Source organism: Alligator sinensis, unplaced genomic scaffold (genome assembly GCF_000455745.1).
Source record: "Alligator sinensis unplaced genomic scaffold, ASM45574v1 scaffold773_1, whole genome shotgun sequence".
Lineage (NCBI taxonomy): Eukaryota > Metazoa > Chordata > Crocodylia > Alligatoridae > Alligator > Alligator sinensis.
The window spans coordinates 1085281-1103686 of NW_005842403.1; the positions used below are offsets into that span (position 1 = coordinate 1085281).

Consider the following 18406-nt stretch of genomic DNA (forward strand, 5'->3'; position numbering starts at 1 on the left):
TGATGTTTGGTCAAATGTCTCTGTTTTCCTTTCCTTTTAATTCCAGTGGGATTTCCAGGGATCTAGTAGGATCATGTAGACTAAATTCTGTAATGTGTATTAATAACTGAGCCCTATGACCTCCCTCATCAATTTTGTTAGACAAGCAGTTTTGGCAAGACTGTTTACCTCGTGATTCTTCTCTCTTCGAAATTCAGAACACAATGACTCTTAGTAGAAGTTTGGATGCCTGGCATGGTTTTAACCCTCACTGTTATCTTGTTACTTTCCAAAGCACATGGAATCTGGTCTCCAGAGAGGTGGACTAGAAGATTGATTGATTTATTTATTTATTTATGTTCCTCCTAAACCGGCCCCAAAACAATCAATGAGCATCTTACTACAGGTTTTCACATTTTAGAGAGTCAGGACTTCATAATCTAAAGCATTTAATTTGCGTGAACATTCATAATTCTCCTTGTAAAAATGTATTGGGATCTTAAACATTTAAGTTTGTATGCCCTGTACTCATTAGAAGGGGAAGAGTTTTTTTTTTCCCCGTGTCGAACTGTGGCCAAGCGAAGGACAGCAACAAGTTAAAAGGTATCTTTGTACTTAAAGCAAGCAATCATTTGGTGTCTACTGTTGAAAGCTCTTATCTGCCATGTTTTTACAGTTAATCTCTTACAGATAAAGTTGTCCCTTTTTAAAAAAAGCTGCTAGTGCTGGTGAGATGACGTGGGAGGGCAGGAATTCGTTTGGCTGTTTGATTTCTTTTCCATGTTCGGAAGAGGAGAGAGTTCTGTTGCTTTATCGGAAATCGGGCTTCATGTTTATTTGCGAAAAGGTCGAGGTATAGGTGGAGTGTCACTTTTATTGAGCCTAGTTTCCTGTAAAGAAAACAGGTGTACTGCAAGGTGCCTGGCTCCCAGATTAACTTTCTCAAAAGTGTTCAGGGTGGGGATTTTATTTTCGCTCTCACGTCCTTCCTCAGGAGAGAAAATGCAGAACCTGGAATTTGGGCGGAGGAGTCCAGATTGTGGGTTGGCCTGCTGAACTCAAGGGCCTCCCCATGGCTTTCTAGCACATGCAAGAACCTAGAGGATTGCTCAGGACAGCTAGAGAGAGATCACTTGAGCTTTAACAGTTTAGAGACTGCAGTAAAGGAACTTGACAGTGGCACAAACAGAAGGTAAAACTGCCTTTCACTTCTAGACTTTGTTAATCCTCTTCTGTATCCAGATTATTTACATCCTTTCCCTCCCCCCTTACTAATCTAAGGCATTGATGCATCTTGTTTGTTGATAGCTAGAATCGTCTTGGCTGTGAGTTGTATATTCAGGGTATCTAGGTATTGCCATTTTCCTATTCCTTAATATCTGATTTACTTTTACCACTTCAAAAATGGCTCTGGCGAGGTTAAACACTTATTGATATAATCAAGAGCCACTATATGAGGAATTGATAACTGAGAACTAATTTAGCTGAAAATTGACAACTTCCTTAAATTGCCTTTACTCCATAGCACCTGCTGCTGGATGCTCCGGACTTGGTGATGAATCAAGTCAGTCAGTTGCGCTAGAGATTTTGTTGGATTTTTTTTTTTTTAGTAATTGGAAGATTAAAGAATATATCCTTTTCATTCTTTCAGGTAGAAATTAGTTTTACCAAAAATCCCGTAAAGCTGAGTATCTTCAGAATAAATTGAAAGGCTTTTGAAGCCAATAAAACATTGATAGTCTTAGCTCTGTGGAAAATGTCAGTCTGTTGCAAAATTACATTCACTAATATTCTCTGTAAGCTGCCTAGAGCTGAATCTTTGCTGGTTATTTTTTCAGAAATACTGCTGAGATTTCCAAAAGCTTTACTTCCACAAGATGGCAGCACAGGGCTGCTTAACCATGTGTGGGTGTACATTTGTGCTTACTGTTTCTTAGCGACTCTTTCAGTCCTGTTTCACTATGAATTTCTGGTGCCAAGAGGAATGTTTCCTCAGTGGTCAGCATTGTTTGTAAACACGTGTATTTGTGTTTAAGGAATTGGTCTAACATCCAGCTGTAAAGATTTGTGGAGGAAAGTTGTTAGGACTCCAGGCTCACTAATTTTATCCAAGAAATGCTCCTCACTCTAAGATGAATGACACACTATTTGAGTTCATTCTGGACAGTAGCCCTGAGATGCAGCCAGACACTTGGGGTACAGGGTCAGTATTGACTTCAGATTGCCACACACTAGCAATTATGATCCCATGGTTGCCCTGTTGCCCTGCCCTATTTATGCCACTGGCTCTGTTGCCCTGTTGCCCTGCCCTAGTTATGCCACTGGCTCTGGCTTCCAAGATACGCCTGGCTTAATATTCCATTGATCATCTGGGAAGAGATGAAGTGCTAACAGCTGACTTCTTAGTCTACTTATTCATGCAGCAACTCTCTTCTTTACCACAAAGGTGCAACTTCTCCAATCCTCAGGCATCAGCATGAAATGGTTCATTTAGGTATGCAGAACTATATGCAACACTGTGCTTGGTCCTGCAGCTGCTTTGCATTACAGCTCTATGCTAAAGGCAAATCAATTTGGAAATCCTACTTTTGTGTCTGGAGAACGTTGCATCTACTATAGCTGCAGCTGTTACCTAGGATAACTAACCAGAAAATTAGCAAGGAGGAAATATTTGTTTTTTCTAGCTTGCTTTATACTTGGCAGCAATTTCCCTGCAGTCATTTACCTTCTCTCTTGCTGGGAAGCAAAAAAACCCCCTCAAATACTTCTCAGAAAGACACTTTTTTATTTTAAAATCAAGATCATCAATTCCAAGTGAGCTCGATCAGGTATGACATTTTCTAGGAATTAATTTAAGGGGCACTATCAACTTGAATGTTTTCAATATATATATATTTAGTTCTTTCCACTAATTTCTCACTTTATCATTCACAAGCATTCTCCCCAGGCTTCCTCTCTGCTGCTTTGTGTCCATAATGTAGTTCTGTTTCTTTTTCCCCATAGCATAGTATAGAGCACCTGATGCCAAAGTATGGCTAGCATTGGGGTCTCATTTGAGTCCATTATCCAACCACTTGTCGGTTTTACTGTACTTGCACTTAATTCTGGCTTTAGACCAGGACTACATTGTGCTAGCTGCTCTACAGACACAGAACAAAGACAATCTCTGTCCCAAAGAGCTTGTCAAATAAGAGGCAGAGTTACAAGAGCAAAGTAGAGTTTAAAGGAGTGGCAAAGGAGCACTTGCATTTTGAATAACAAGTGACAAAGATCACAGGTCTCTCTGGATGTCCTCATTGCTTTACTCATCACTTCAATGTGTTTAGTTCAACTGAGTTTTTGCATATGGAGAATTTCATCTTGTTCTTGTTGCTTTTTAATCATATTGGAAAATGGATTATTATAACTTGTGAGCAAGTCAACATTTACAATGGATGCATGGCCTATCTGAGCAAGTTGTTTACTACAAACTGAGCACATTTTAAAGTACTTGATCATGAAATCTTGTTATCTTCCTGCCTTCAGTTTATTAAATCTCTCAAGATTACCACACTGTCTCCTCTCTGATTTCCCAATTTAAGTACCTTTCAGTCTGACATCTTATCCTTCACTTCTCCCTATCAAGTATCCTTCTTAAATGTTAACAAGTTGGCTTTTCATGGCTATAGATTTAATCAGTACTTACAGATTACTTGGCTTGATGCTCACGAACATCTTAATAGCAGCCCTCTGTATCTGCTTTTGTGCGCGATTGGGAAAGAATCCTTTCTACATGTCTCCAATATACAACTGGTCATTGATTTTTGTTGTCAGGTTTATATTTTATGCAACAGTCTAATGGATCATATTTTGGGAACTATTATCAGTATTGTTTCCTTCAGAGCTTGCATCTGATCTGGTTCCCCACGTAGTTTGTTAGCAAACAGCAAGTCATTGCCTACCTTTTGCTGGTGGGATAGCTGTGTCACTGCAAGTTTCCCTAGTTTCCAAGGGAGACATTGCTGATACTGCAGTCTTTCAGTAAGCTCTTGCTATCTTTTTTTCTATAAATCTCCACACTTGTTCTGACCTTCAAGCTGACATACAGGCCTGCATTAAGGGGTACTATTTATGTCTTTCTGCATTACTACTTCAAAAGGGGGTGGCTAACTGGCTCCTCTCAATTCACTGAAGATGCTTAGCGCTGGTATAAAAATCTGTGAGGTGGGAAATCCCTGTTGCTTTTATGTTATAGTCAAAAAGACCTTCATGTGAAATTGCTGCAGTAATTTAAATATTTCTATATGTTTAAGAGGAGGTGCTTAAAGGCATTGGCTTTAACTGTCTGTAGACCAAACAAGCCTTTCCATCTGTAAGACACTTAGGCCCCCAGCACACATTTATTTATTGGTGTGATGAGATCTGATTCCCAACAATTGCAACTGCTGCCGTGCCACATGTGAATGGTAGGAGGTGCAATTTTGGGATCGGATCCCAATCATGCCCTTTCTACTTGCCAGTGTAGGGCTCTCTTTGCACTGGCAAGTTGAAAGCTGCATGCCCACAGCCCTGTGCGCAGGGCTATGGATGCCACCTTTGAACATGCTGCATATGGGGAAACTGCCCCAGCAGGAGGAGCTGTAGGGCAAGGCAGTTAATGTGTTGGGTCATAGCAAGTCCCAGAGATCCCCTGATCCACCATTTAAAAGCGTCTTGATTCTCAGCCCCCACAGAGCTGCAGGACAAAGCAAGAAATGCCATTGGGCACAGAGGCTGTAAGGTTCCTGGGTGGAGGAACTCCTTGGCTTCCTCCCACTGGGAACTCTGCATCTTGCAAACCTGATCACCTGGCAGCCCATTTTCAGCATTGGGACGGGGGTTGTCCTGGTCCTGATGCTGACAATCATGTTTAACAATGCCACACATTTGATTTACAGCACTTTGCAAACTAGCCACAAAGGTATTCCCTGTTTTTTGTGGAATATATTTGTTGTTGGTTTACCACTCTTATGGTACCCTAAATTGGCTGAGCATATATCACCATTCCTATTTATGGAATGATTAACACATTCAGTGTTATCATAAATCTGATGTGTCCCTAGTCCTTAGTCAGTAGTGGGTGGCTATTCATAGTCAGCAATGTGAGGAAGCACCAGTCAATTCTGGCTTTTAGAGAAACAGCCATCTTGGCATCCATTAAGGACACTTCAGAGACTCAGCCTTAAGTTAAATAGATTTTTTTTAAATGGATTTTGGTGAAGAGATCTCAGTGTATTGGAGGAATTCAGGTTGCGAGAAGTGATGGCTGCTCGTGCAACACAGATATGTCATTGTTGAAATAAATAAGGAGCCCTGTACTAGTGTGTACATAAAATGTATCTATTCTTAGTATAACCGTTATAGAAATATTGGTCTTCATTGACAAAGGCATATGTTTTCAAGCAAATCTTATTGTCTAACAGTATTGATGCCAAGCTTTATAAACCCAGTGGATGCATTTATGATAAACTTTTCCTGTTGACAGAGAGATGGAAGTCACCAAATGCCCTTTGATGAAAGGGACAGCCCTGGAGTTAAATGAAGACAAATGTTTAATTTCCAGTGTTTGTTACTAAGTTTTGAGTTTGCGCATTCCCTAATATCCTCTTGGTGAAAGGCACTTTATCACAGTTTTTTAAACTCAGCAATTTTAGGAAGCTTTAAAAGTCTGTCATGTTGTCAGGCTGGATGATAATATTTTGCGAAAGGTATCTAACTACTGATGGCTAAACAGTCTAAATCCAACATAGCTATTCTATCCCTTGATGGTTGGACCAAGAAATGGCTGACAAGGTAGGTGATGTCACAGGATAGCAAGAACTTTTTTAGTGAAGTTTCTTAAGCAGCAGCTTTTATAAGGTTTCTCTGCATCATTCCTTTTCATTTAATTTTCATTTAATTTCATTTTAATTTTCAGTCTTGTTTCTTTACAAAGAATTATTGAAAGTCCTATTCTATTAAAATAGGAATTAAACAGCAGAGGAGAGTTTCGTTGGTTACAGTTTCAAGCCTCTTACCAAATAAGACTGTATTCAAAAGCTCTTATTTTTTGCTCAGTTCATGCTAAAGGGCATCCTTATTGCTTTCACTGTATGCTTCTGGGTAGCATTTCTGCCTCATCAAGCTTTGTCTAGCCCCTTACGTTTGCATTCCAAACCTTGGGGAAAACCCTTTAGATTGAATGGTTCAGTTCTTCCTCTAGCCTGGCATAGTGTGTAATTTTTTGGGGCGGGAGGGGGGTCTATCTTGTTTCAGTTTTGTATTCCTTAAAAGTGGATAACTAATGTTTAGTCAGAGCAGAGGATGCCGGTTGTCCTCCCCAGCTTAATCTAGTTCTGGTCCCTGGGCTCAGATAGAAGTGACAATTTCTGCCCGATCTGGCCCTGGAAAACAATCTACAGCTGTGACAGAGCACAAGTGCATGGCTGCAGAATGTTTTAAAAGGGCCCAATCCCACCACAATCTGAACCCTCATTACATGAAGGTTCAGATGAAGGCAGTCCAAAGCAGAACACCTTCATTAACTTCTGTTTGCATGTGCCAGGAACAGGGCTTGGCAGATGCAGCCCAGCCCTGCTCCCAGCACTGTTTTCAGAATGAGAGGGGGGGAAGGGAGCAGAGGGAGCTTGCTCTTGGGGCTGTGCAGCCGGCGCTGCAGTGGAAACCCACCCCCACTCCCGAAGGCCTCCCTCCCCTGCCTTCTCCCCCTTCCAAAACAGAAGGGAGGTGTGGGGGGTGGGGGCTGCAGAGAAGCAGCCTCTCTTCCTGGATGGGCTCCATCTTGAAGCTCGATCACCCACCCACCCTTCTGACCCAACAGCTAATTTCTCTTGGGTTGGAAGGATCAGTCTGATTCATAGCACTTTCTGTAAAGCACCATGAGTTAGACCCAAAAGCTGCATTTCTGTCTGCGCTTTTTTTAGTCAGGGCAAAGATTCGTGGTTGTTCTCCCTGGCTTAATCTAGTTCTTGTCCTTCTGGGAAAACAGGATTCACTTTGAAGAGTGGGTCAGGCAGACAGACACAGCAGGTGTGCAATAAGGGTATATACTCAGTGGAATTGCTTGCTTGAGTCAGTACCACAGGCAGGGTTTTTTAGTCGTTCCTCAGAAATGAAATATACCATTGCAGCTTATATAAGGCTATCTCCTCAGAGATCTGCAGGGCCATATGTTTGCATTTTCAAGAGAGCTTAAATTTCACAGTCAAAATATAGTTTTCATCCTTTAAGAGCAGTGCCCGCTCTACCTTGTGAACCTCTGTCTTCTCTCCTTATCTAGCCCTGGTTGCCCCTTTCTTCGCACAGTCTGATCATGGTGTCAGTCTCTCCTTGTATTTCTGGAAAGGTCTATTTGTACATCTGCAGCATGGATTTATCATCTTACTTTAATTAAATCTTTCTCCCTTGCCTTTATAGATCTCTTTATTTTTCTGTCCTTCTATTTAACATGCTGCAGTGTTTTAGGATACAGCTTGTTTGTTAGGGATAATGCAAAATAAAACCGTGTAGCCCATCATGAAAAACATAATACTTGACAAGAATTAGAACAATATCATAACTGAATTGTCACCAGTTGTGCTACTAGCTGATTTAATTTGAAAACTATACTCACCTCCATGCTGCTCTTACAGCATTTAATTGTGCCTGTCAGCCTCACTCCGGGAATTTGGTTGTGCCATAATACAGTGTCATGGCTGAGTCATAGCTGAAGAAATAATTATCCTCTCATACTTTTAAGATAATCGTGGGTGGAGGAGTGGTGGAATACAATCAAGCAAACCAGGGCCAACAGCTTGGAAAGCAGCTGGGAACTTGGGGACCCAAAGTGAGGCTGACTAAAAGTTTGACTTTCAGAAACTGATACACTTCCACTTTCTGAAACGCAAGAAAGTATGTAGGAAAACCCAGGACTGAGGCACCTGGATTTTGTTTTGTTTTGTTTTCTTGGGTGAAGTCTACCTAATATCATGGTGGGGGGAGGATGGGAAGATTTTAAAAAGGAATCTCCAGTCCCTTTCATCCTCGTTGAGAGCACAGGCACACAATGCAATACTCACTGTACCACAAAAACTTTAACACAGAGGATATCCTGGGGACTCTTGCCCATAAGTCTTGGCACTGCTGAGACATCCAACTACTGCTCATTACAGGGAATGGATGTGGAGATTTGGAGCCCTGTCAAAAGGAGAACATTTCAAAAGGGCAGCAGCTGTTAAGTTCCACTTGTTAGATGCAGACAAGTGGGAATGATACAAATGTAGCAAAACCATTTCAACTTTAACTCTGGTTCATTTAGGGTTAAAGTTGCTGCTATTTTGCTAGGTTTGTATCACCCCTGTTACTAGTCTGCAAGTAGCAATTAGAACCTAACACAGTAGTGGGCAATTATTTGGGCCTGAGGACCACATAGGGAGTTTTGGTTAGCTGTTGTAGGCTGGGTCAGCACTCTTCCCACCGCAACAATTCACCAATTCACCAAAACTCCCTATGGTGCTGTGGGTGGGTGCTGAGCCGTGTTCAGGGGTGGGAAGGGTGGGAGACGCTGGGATCACATGCCCCTGCCCTCTGGGATGGGGCATGTGCATGTGTGTGTCTGTGGATGCGGGGGCTGCCTGGGCACTAGGTCCCAGGAACCTGCTGTGGCTATGGGGAGGGGGGGAGAGGAGTGGAGGGTGGGGGCTGGCACATGCTGCAGAGCTCTCCTTGAACAGTGCTGTCCACACTGCCCCTGCGGTGCTCTGCATGGGACTGAGCCCCACTTGCTTGTGCCAGGGCAGCCTGTGCTGCACTACTAGTGATGCCTGCGGCCCAGCCGGGTGCTACTCCATGCCCCCCACCTTCAGTGGCAGTTCCTGCTCCTGATCTTGCCCCTGCAGCACTGTGCTGTGCCATGCAGCTCCTGGGGAGCAGCTTCAGCCAGGACCTTCCCCCAGCATGCTCGGCTCTGCTTGGCACTAGGGACAGGAGCTGCCTGGCTGAAGTTGTGCATCTGCCCGCCTGGAACAGCATGGTGTGGCACAGCAGGGGCAGCTTCCGGCAGGCTGTTCCTGCTGCAACAGCAGCTGGCCAGGTGCTGCTCTGCGCCTCTCGCCTCCAGCAGCAGCTCCTCCTGCTGTGCCACTTCCAGTGGGTACGTAGGGCTCCAGCTCCAGATCCTGGCTGTCTTCCAACGGAAGGTGCCCAGGAGCTGAAGCTGGAGTCCTGTGTCCTGGGAAAGGAGCTGTCTGGCTGAAACTGCTCACCCAGAGTGGTGTAGCATGGCGAGGGCAAGATCAGAAGCAGGAGCCACTGCTGGAGGTGGGAGGCTCAGAACAGCACCTGGCTGCAGCTGCATTGGAAACATCCCTGCCAGAAACTCCATGTTGGCCAGGGCCTGGGCTGGCAGGAGCCTGGTTCAGCCTGCCCCATCATAAGTGGACAGGGCATGGCCCTATGTGGAGTGTTGCGGGGGCAGCCGCAGGCCAGATCCAGTCACCTGGAGAGCCAGATTTGCCCTGTGGGCCATGCTTTACCAGCCCCGACCCAACAGCTGCCATCCTTTTGAAGTGTTGCCCTTTTGCAATGACTCCAAATGTATGCGTCTATACCTACAGGTATAGCTGTTTTTAAAAGATTCTTCTTGCAACTCCAGCCTCTGGTGTCCTTTTAAAAATCTACCTACTTTTGCATATGCATGATCTTTAGTTACATGAACAAATCCTAGTTGTCAAATATAAAGATGACACTTTTCTCCAGTGTTTATAGATCCAAATGTTGGAACATTTTGTGGCTTTATTTGTAAACTAAAACTTCTTTGAAATGGTCTGGATTACTGTCAGCTTCAGATTTTCTCCTTTATTAGTGTTTTACTGGTATGTACATTAATCATTGAAACCCAAATCCTGAAGTATTTAGCTGTATAACTCCTGTTGATTTCAATAATGAGGTACTAAATTAACAACCTACTTCATCTATAAACTGAGGGCATACTTATATTTTACTGCTGTTTTGTATTTGCATTCTTTAGAAGCTTCTGGGTACTATGCACAGCATTAGGTGCTCTACTTGGGCCACAGGCTGTAGCAATTATATGCATGCTGGTTGATTTCTCAAATACTTGATTGCTGAGATTGTATCTTCATGTATTGCACATAAGAAGGCGGGTCAATGTTCAGGTTGCATGTGCAGCTGTGACTTTGTCACTTTGTGGTCTGACTAAATCGCTAACTCTTGTGACTTACTTTTCTCAACAATTCGGAATGAAATGTCAAGTGTCAGGAGACATGTTTAATGACTGGGACATATCATACATACGGCATATCTTCCACAGATTTACTGGCCAGGTGAGTTGGTGCCTAGCACCAGATACTTCAGAAGAAGGTGAAAGAAAATCTTTGATAGACAGTATGGCCTATAAGCAGAGACCAACCTAATTTGCAGGGGCTGCCCGCAGATTTCACAGCAGAATGCAGACCCAAGCACCCTTTTTGCAGGTGGAGCAGAACAGGGCGTCTAGCTGAGGGGCCCTGGTGGCTCTGCCCCACACTGCTGATTGGCTGTGGGGTGCTACCTGTCGTGTGGCCCTGCCCCTAGCTGCTGATTAGCTGAGGATTGTCAATCATGCAGTCCCACCTCTCACCAGCTGGTTATGGGGCGGGGCCACATGACAGGCAGCCTTCACAGTCAATCAGTTTGTGCATGTGGGGGGGGGGTGGCAGCCATCTAGCTGACAGCCTTTTAAATGGGCAGCCGCCCCCCCCAACCTTTGAACAGGCTGCCACAGTGTGCTAGAGACTGCTGGTTCCCTCTGGGAGCCAGAGTTTTATCTTCAGTATGTTTTTTTGGGGGGTGGGGAAGGTTCAACACATTTCATGAGCATTGCCCGAATTTCGCGGAAATTGTGAATTCAGTAGGTCCCTACCTATAGGGGATGCTTTTCCCAAACACCCAAGGCTTTGTAGCTGGTTTGTGGTCTGATGCACAGGTTTTTATTATCTTTCTCTTGAATTTCTTAGTTATCTCTTGCAGATGTTTTCATGTAAATGTCCATTTTTAAAATCCTTTTTGGTTCAATGAAATCTAGTGACAGTTTGGTCCACGTCTGAGTATTGTTATATGAAGTGTTACCGTTCAACATGAGTTGGGAGGGATTTTACTTCAACATTTAGAGGAATTTCTGCAGTATTTTTACGGACTCTTTACTGTGGGCAATTCTATCCTTACAGAAAGCCAGCAAGGGTAACATTATAATAAATGATTTCACACTGATAACAATGGTATTTTCACTTAATCATCTGTACATATTACATGCAGCTTTTAGTCCTGAAGAAAAATGTAAGATGAAGGTTACGAGGAATATAGAAAAGCAGGATTTATGTCTGCAGACTTGATCTGAATGGAACTACAAACTTTCTTGTTTGTTTTAGTTTATGCACCAGAAGTTGTAGACAGTAGGTCTAACTGGAGTCTGTTATTGTATGTAGGTTATACTTTTGTACAGACATTATTTATACTAGAGTATAAAATGTCTAGCAGGTAACACTTGGACATTTTTCTTGAAGGTACTCTGGTGAATGAGTGAGCTGCAACACTGCAGCAATTGGTTTTGTACTAGTATAGTCATAAATGCCATATCCGCTAAACAGAAGTAAGAGAGACTGCACAGACTGACCAAAAATGGGTCTGTCTATATGATAAGGGGTTGAAACTCTTGCTGTGAGTTGGGCAAAACTAGGTCAATAGGCTACCTTCTATTGTTTTATGCTTTCCTGACCTGTTCTTTCCAGGTCATATCTGACTCCTGTGCGGGATGAGGAAGCTGAGTCTCTAAGGAAGGCACGATCCAGGCAAGCCCGACAGACGCGCAGGTCTACACAGGTGAGGAATGATTTTCCTGCTGACCTTGCATCCAGGTCGCAGGCAAGAGAGCCCCCTTCCTTTTACGATACCTTGGTGCTGTGCTATCCTCACATATTTACAACTTGTATCTACGGAAAAGGGAGATGATGTGGTTAGTGGCTCCAAAAGACATGAAGTTAGACCCATAGACGTAGGCTCTAAGAAATCTTTAAACTCGAATAGCATTTTTCTTTGTTTGTTTGATTGTTTTCTGCCTTTCCCGAAAAAGGCTCAGGGCTCTGTTTCCCTTTGTTCACTGTTTACATCAAGAGATTGAGCATATTTTAAGAAACATTCTCTTAGACTTGGGGTCCGCCTTGCCTGTAGACTCCTTATTTTGCTTTTAACCCAGTTTGTGCAACTAATTCTTCCCATGGTCTTTCCTGGCCATTCTGTCTTGGTACTGTTCTATCAAATGTGAATATGAAGGTGGAGGCAGGTAAAGGCTTGTGGAAGAGGTATGGGGAGGAGCTGAAGGGGACTTCAAAATGCAAGCCCAACATCTCTGGTCAAGCATAGGGGATCAGAGGCTCCCAGCCAGAGGTGCTAACGAGTTTCCCCACTGAGGCTCTAAAACTTTGTACCTGGCTGGGCTGCTGGGCATGGTGGATGAGAGGCAATGGAAGCCAGAGCTATAGGCAGTGTTTAAAGTCCCCAGTGGAGGAAGCCCATCAGCATCCTCTGCTGGGAGCCTCTGATTCCCCCTGCATCCTGCAGCCTAGCCAGAGCTGGGTTTCCACAATCCAGCAGGGTTTGTATGATCAGATGATTGTCTACCTAGAAGTCAGACCTAGGACTGTCTGATGTTGGAGCCAAGAATCAGCTGACCATCAGTTCCACCTACACTGTGACACCAGCCTTAAACTTTCCAGTGCAAGAAGAGCCAGGGATGATAGTACTGGTGCAGTTGGGCTCTAATCCCTGATCCCAAAATCATGCCGTCTGACACACACGTGGCATAGCAGGAGGCATGATTATCTGGATTTGGGATCAGATCCAATTATGCCATTAAATGAATGTGTGCCAAGGGCCTTAGTGATACTCATGTGATACACAAAGCTCAATTAATCTACTGAAATACACTAACATCTGAAATGAAGCATGACATTTGACAGCCAGCAGCACTACAAAGATCTTAACAGGAAACAAAAAAATAGATATATTTTAAATTTAGGAGGAATTGAGATGACAGGCTGAAGACTTGACTAGCTAGCTTTGGCTAGGACAGATATTGTTTCCCCCTCTTGCTCCTTGAAGGGGTCAGCAACTCTCTAAAGACCCTAATAGTTTTTAAAATACTGCATTTTACTCAGGGGGAGCACAACTTAGTTGTCAAAACGTACTGCAAGTAGACATCTGGTAGACATGCACGCACGTGAGTGCATGTATGCACGTGCACGTTAACTTAATTCATTATTTTTAAATGATTCTGTCTAACAGACAGTAAATTCAATATGTGCCTTGCTTGTTTAATTTGAAAAGAAAAAGAAGCAAAACTGTTTCACTATTTTAAATTGATTACTTTTGGTTATTCTTATAATTGAGAAGTGTAAACTTATCACCTTGTGATGGATTTGCACCATCCTAATGGGCAATCAAAACTTCAAAATAATGCGCGTGCACAGTTAGTAGAACAAGTGCTAGTACTTGCCCTATAAGTCCCCACATTAAGAGCTTTTGACTTGGGTGTTACCAGGTTCAAACTGTCCAAATATGTACGTGCAATTTGTTAGTTATTGGGGAAAATGTAATAGACAAATGGAATTGCAGATGGTTTTTCTGTGCGGAAATCAGACTCAGCAGTTTCACAGAGTAGGCTGAATCAATTTTATTTCCTTGAGTACAGTCCAGGAGCCTATCCAGTGCTCTGGATGCCTATCTTGTAAATTAATAATCTCAGCATGCACATAACCCAAGGACTGTTCCTACATGATATTTATCCACTTCAACCCATATTCTCTTCAATCTTAATAAAGAGAGAAAAGATGAGCTTTGCAGCATGTCTGCAAGACTAACGAATCTGACTGTTAAAGACCACCGCAGCCATTTTGCTTTGTATTCCAGCCTGCAGTCAGGCAGCTGTGCCACCTTCCACAATACAATGAACTTCATTTCCATCATGCATACAGGTTAAAAACTAAACATGAAACATTTGTTCCCATGCCCAAAAATGACCCTTAGATTGAGGAGAGGAAGAGGCTTTCCAGCAATCTGTCTGTGTTCTAGGTTTCCTCCCAAGTAGATAGCTCTTTAATGCCCTTCTTGAGAAGTCTATAAATTAAGTAGGGGCTTCAGTCTGTCTGACAAACGTGTGAATTATAACCAGAGTTTCACCATAGTGGTTTAGCACTTTGTATTTATAGGGGTGTTGTTTACCTGTCTGAATTTAGTAACTTCCTACAGTGAAGCCTGTAGCAAATGACTGAAATTGTCAATTCAACTGACATATATCAAACAAATGCTAGTGAAAGTATGTTAAGATGAATAGAGCAAAATATCAAATTAGCAATAAACTGGAGACTGAATAGAGGAAAAGCATATCTGGATGGTGCTATAGTAGACATATGATTGGCATGTCTGGTGAGCTCTCGAAAGTATTCTTGGTAATCAACTAATTCCAAAATACCATCTCCAGATGTGTACAATTTCCAGTTGTAAGTCTCGCTTCTGGTAGTATAACCAGCTTGTTGGCTTCATTGTTGTGGATCTCAATTTTGGGTCATCTTGAGTTGCTAAGGATTATACATATTGACTGAGATTATTATTATTTTTTTAATGGTAGATTTATCCTAATCTGTTGATCTAGATGAAAGTAGGACCTAGAGATATCAGCACCTATTGTGCTGAACATTATAAACATGGTACCTGCCCAGAAGAATTTGCAGTTAATTAAAGAAGGAATGCACCTCTTGTCTTTAGAAAACACTTAGTTGTAAATGTTCATTTGTTGATGTTGTTTTACTCCTTCCCCAGGGTGTGACGCTCACAGATCTTCAGGAGGCAGAAAGAACCTTCAGCCGATCTCGAGCAGAGCGGCAAGCTCAAGAACAGCAGAGTGAGAAATCTGAAAGCACTGAAACAACTGAGGACGGAAGTGAGAGACAAGTGGAGGCCCGGCCCCGGTGGAGCAAAAACCTAGATGAGGAGGTGGTCTTTCTATGCTTCCTAGCTGACTCTTTTAATAGTTTGGACCAGCTGAAAGCAAGTGAATTCTGTTGATTGACTAAGAATAGTCTCTGGGAGTAGTAGGACAGACAGAATTGGCTATTATCTGATTAATCTTGATACTTAGGTGCTTGAAAGTTGTATGATACATAGTTGGTTTGTTTGTTTCTTGCATCATAAATTACTTACTGCCTTGTTTTCAGTTTAAAATTTCATTTTTCATCTCGTAAAATAAAAAAAAATTATGAGAACTGCAAGATCATTGAATGCAGAGTCTAGTAAAAGGAGAATGATGCCACAGCTCCATTCTCTCTTTAAGGATCTCGTTGAGGCTGGGTCTTGATGCTTCTCCATAGATCTTCTGAGTAACTGGTGAAGAGCAGACACAGATGAAGGAAGGACTCCTCAAAGGAGTGTTATCTTCCACAAATATTATATTTGGGTGAACTCTAACCCAGGCCAACTTTCACTTCTTCTAGAGAATGCTTATTTGCAAATGAGCAACCATCCAAAGTTAGCTCAGTGGTAATAGGAAGTAGTGTAAGCAAGGAAGTCACAGTATTCCTTGCTATTGAATTCTGATGGAAAAGGTTAAATTGAAAATACCAAGACTTCAGTATGCCATGTTTAATATTATTACTGGTCTGTGCCCTTGTTTTACATTGCCAAATGATTGTTAATGCAGCAAGCACGAGAAGCCTGAAGTCAGCAGCTTCTTTAATATATATTATGTATATAGCAAGCCACCTGAATTTAAACAAAATTGATATTGAACATTTTGATTGGCTCGAGCAGAACATGAAATATGCACGCTTCCTTTTGGCAGCCCTGTACCCAATCCCGGGATAATGCCTGGGGTAATGTTGTTTTAAATTTCTCCAGAAGTAACTTTCCAGCCCTGGCATAAAATCATGCTATTCTAGTGGATCTTAACATGTAGTGGTCCTGGCTCCTTCATCCTTTTTTGACTGAACAACTTCCTTTCACTATGCATCTTTCTAGTCTCATTTACATTGATGGTATTGGCTTGCAAGCTGGCTCTCAAAGATGCCTGTACAAAGGGATGAACAAACAATTCCTCTCGTCCCGAGCCTCTTCTCTTGTTTGTGTCCACCCTCAGATGTAAACAGCATTAAATCCATTTCCTAATCTATCCTCTCTGGCAGGTTATGGTTTAAAATATGCAGCAGCAATGAAGAGAACTAAATTTCAGATATCTTTGTTGCCCATTTAGAAGATACAGGCTTTAACTGGTTTGTTTCCCTTCTGCTAATCTTTTTATTTATGGCTGTTTGTTTGCAGCCTGTCTATCGACGATTAAGGTGTCCCATACAACCAGACAAACCCCCAGCACCAGTATCTCCCTCTACAACTGCCCCTCTTCTTTATACAAGTTCTTACCTGGCTCGGACAAATAGATCTCTAGGCCCTGACTCTGAGAACCCAGCAGACTTCCACAACACAGCCACGGAGATGGAAAAAAATGGTATGTACCTTTCAGAATGAAGACAACTCAGATGTTTTAGACCAGGGTCAAGAGGCTCAATGTATATCTAGAAGGCACTAGGTTTTCAGTTGTGCACTGTTCTAGCTGGTCCTGGGGGGGTGGCCCTACAGGGAACCTGTGAACTAATCAAGTTAATGTATATATGTAGATGTAATGCCTAACACAGGATGTCTAGGTCACTTACAGAGCAATCCAGTTCTGACATGTAAAGATGGAGATTAGCGGAGAGGTGGCTAAAGCAGTGGTAGAATTTCAAGTAATGTAACTCCTTTTAGCCAATGTCCTCGCATGGTGTTGAGGGAGCTGTGCTGCTGGAGGTGCAGTCTTTAGGATCTATCCAGTGAAAGGAATATAAAGTTATCAGGCATCTTTTAGGTAACTGCAGCCAATTTGAAAATGTCACTAGGATTTTGATTACAAACAGAATTGTGAATCATCTTAAACCAAGGCAGTCTCTTTGCTTATCTAGAGTGTGAAGATCAAGATTTAGATGACAGATCTCCAAACAAGCAGTCAATTCGAGAGAGGCGGCGGCCAAAGGAGAGGCGAAGAGGCACTGGCATCATTTTCTGGACAAAAGATGTGAGTGAGAGCAAAAGGCAAACTGGGTCTTCAGTATTCAAAGTTGAATATCTTTCTGATTTTTAAAGTCAAAATCCATTTGGGCCTCAGTTCCATTCTGTTAGATTAGTACATTGAATTGAAGGTCCCTGGATAAAAGCACCCTTTTTACTTTATGCCAAGGGTGATACGTGTTGAATACGTTGAAGGAAACTTTTATTTTTGAGCTTTCTGCTTGCACAGGGAGTTGACTTTCATCACTGATTCTTAGGATATGTCTTCATTGCCTCCTGAGTGAAGCTGGGCACCACAAGAATAAACCACACCTGCTCTGATCCTGCTTGAGTTGGCAAATTTGTGGAGTAGACAGCATGGCCGGGGCCTGAGCATGTGTCTTGGCGCCATACTGCGCTCTCTGAATGAAGAGAGCCTGAGCACAGAGAGGGCATATATTCAGTGCCATGCCAAATTGCCCATTCTGTAAAATTGCCAGCCCAGGCATGCACAATGCATAAGACTAATTTCTTGGTAGTGTGCCTAATTTTATTTAGGATGTGATGAGCTTCACATAAGAAGAGAGCTAATGTCCAGCATGCTGCAGTACTGGCCTAGCAGTGAGATAGGTTCCTTTACTTTAGTAATATGATTTGTAGAATTTTAGATCTTAAACCAATATTCTTCATGCTAAAGTCTGCAGAGCCATTATAATGTTTACTTCAGCCTGCTTGCATTGTGGGGACAGAAACAGGCCTTGCAATTGGGAAATGCTGTCCTTGGGAAGTACCTTCCCAGCAGCTGGCAGTTCTCCAAGTCTTCCCTTCTCCCAAGTTTTCCTTCATGAAGGAAAGCAGGCAGGGACTCCAGATATTATTTCAGGTCACTTTCTGCATCATTACACTGTATATGACATGCCAGAGGTTACCCCAGCCAAGTAGAAGATGGCCTCAAGGACTCAGGCATCGACACCAGCATCTGTGCCTCATGCTGCAGAATTGAGCTGTCTCCTCTTCCTCCAGTTTCCTGCAGGCTGTAACTGCAGCAAGTGCTGTGCACAGCATAGGCACTTCTAATATCAGAATGAAGTAAAAAATCCTTTGGGTTCAGTTCCTTGCCCTCACTGCCGTCTCCCTCATTAATTCCTACTCATGTTCATGAGTGAGCTCTGTAGAGGAAGCACAGTTCAGCTGAATCCCTTGTAAGAGAGAAGCTCCCCAGAACCACTGTCCTTTGAGAGATTGGGCTCATGCTGGGGAGAGGAAATAGTTTCTTTGAGAGCAGGGAGATCACTAGTCAGCAGGA

General features: G+C 42.8%; 1 protein-coding gene across 11 annotated transcripts in view; it reads left to right on the plus strand.

Moving 5' to 3' along the window:
* Window positions 1-18406, plus strand: part of PPP1R12B (protein phosphatase 1 regulatory subunit 12B) — a 182070-nt gene that overhangs the window by 91418 nt on the left and 72246 nt on the right. For 8 of the 11 annotated variants that reach the window (XM_025211373.1, XM_025211374.1, XM_025211372.1 and 5 more), the window contains 4 exons: window positions 11763-11853; window positions 14848-15021; window positions 16342-16525; window positions 17016-17128. In XM_025211373.1, coding sequence (XP_025067158.1) covers window positions 11763-11853; window positions 14848-15021; window positions 16342-16525; window positions 17016-17128 — 562 coding nt within the window. Of the gene's footprint in view, window positions 1-891; window positions 1172-9255; window positions 10320-11762; window positions 11854-14847; window positions 15022-16341; window positions 16526-17015; window positions 17129-18406 lie in introns of those variants that run through there. The other 3 variants (XM_025211382.1, XM_025211380.1, XM_025211381.1) reach the window with 3 other exon arrangements.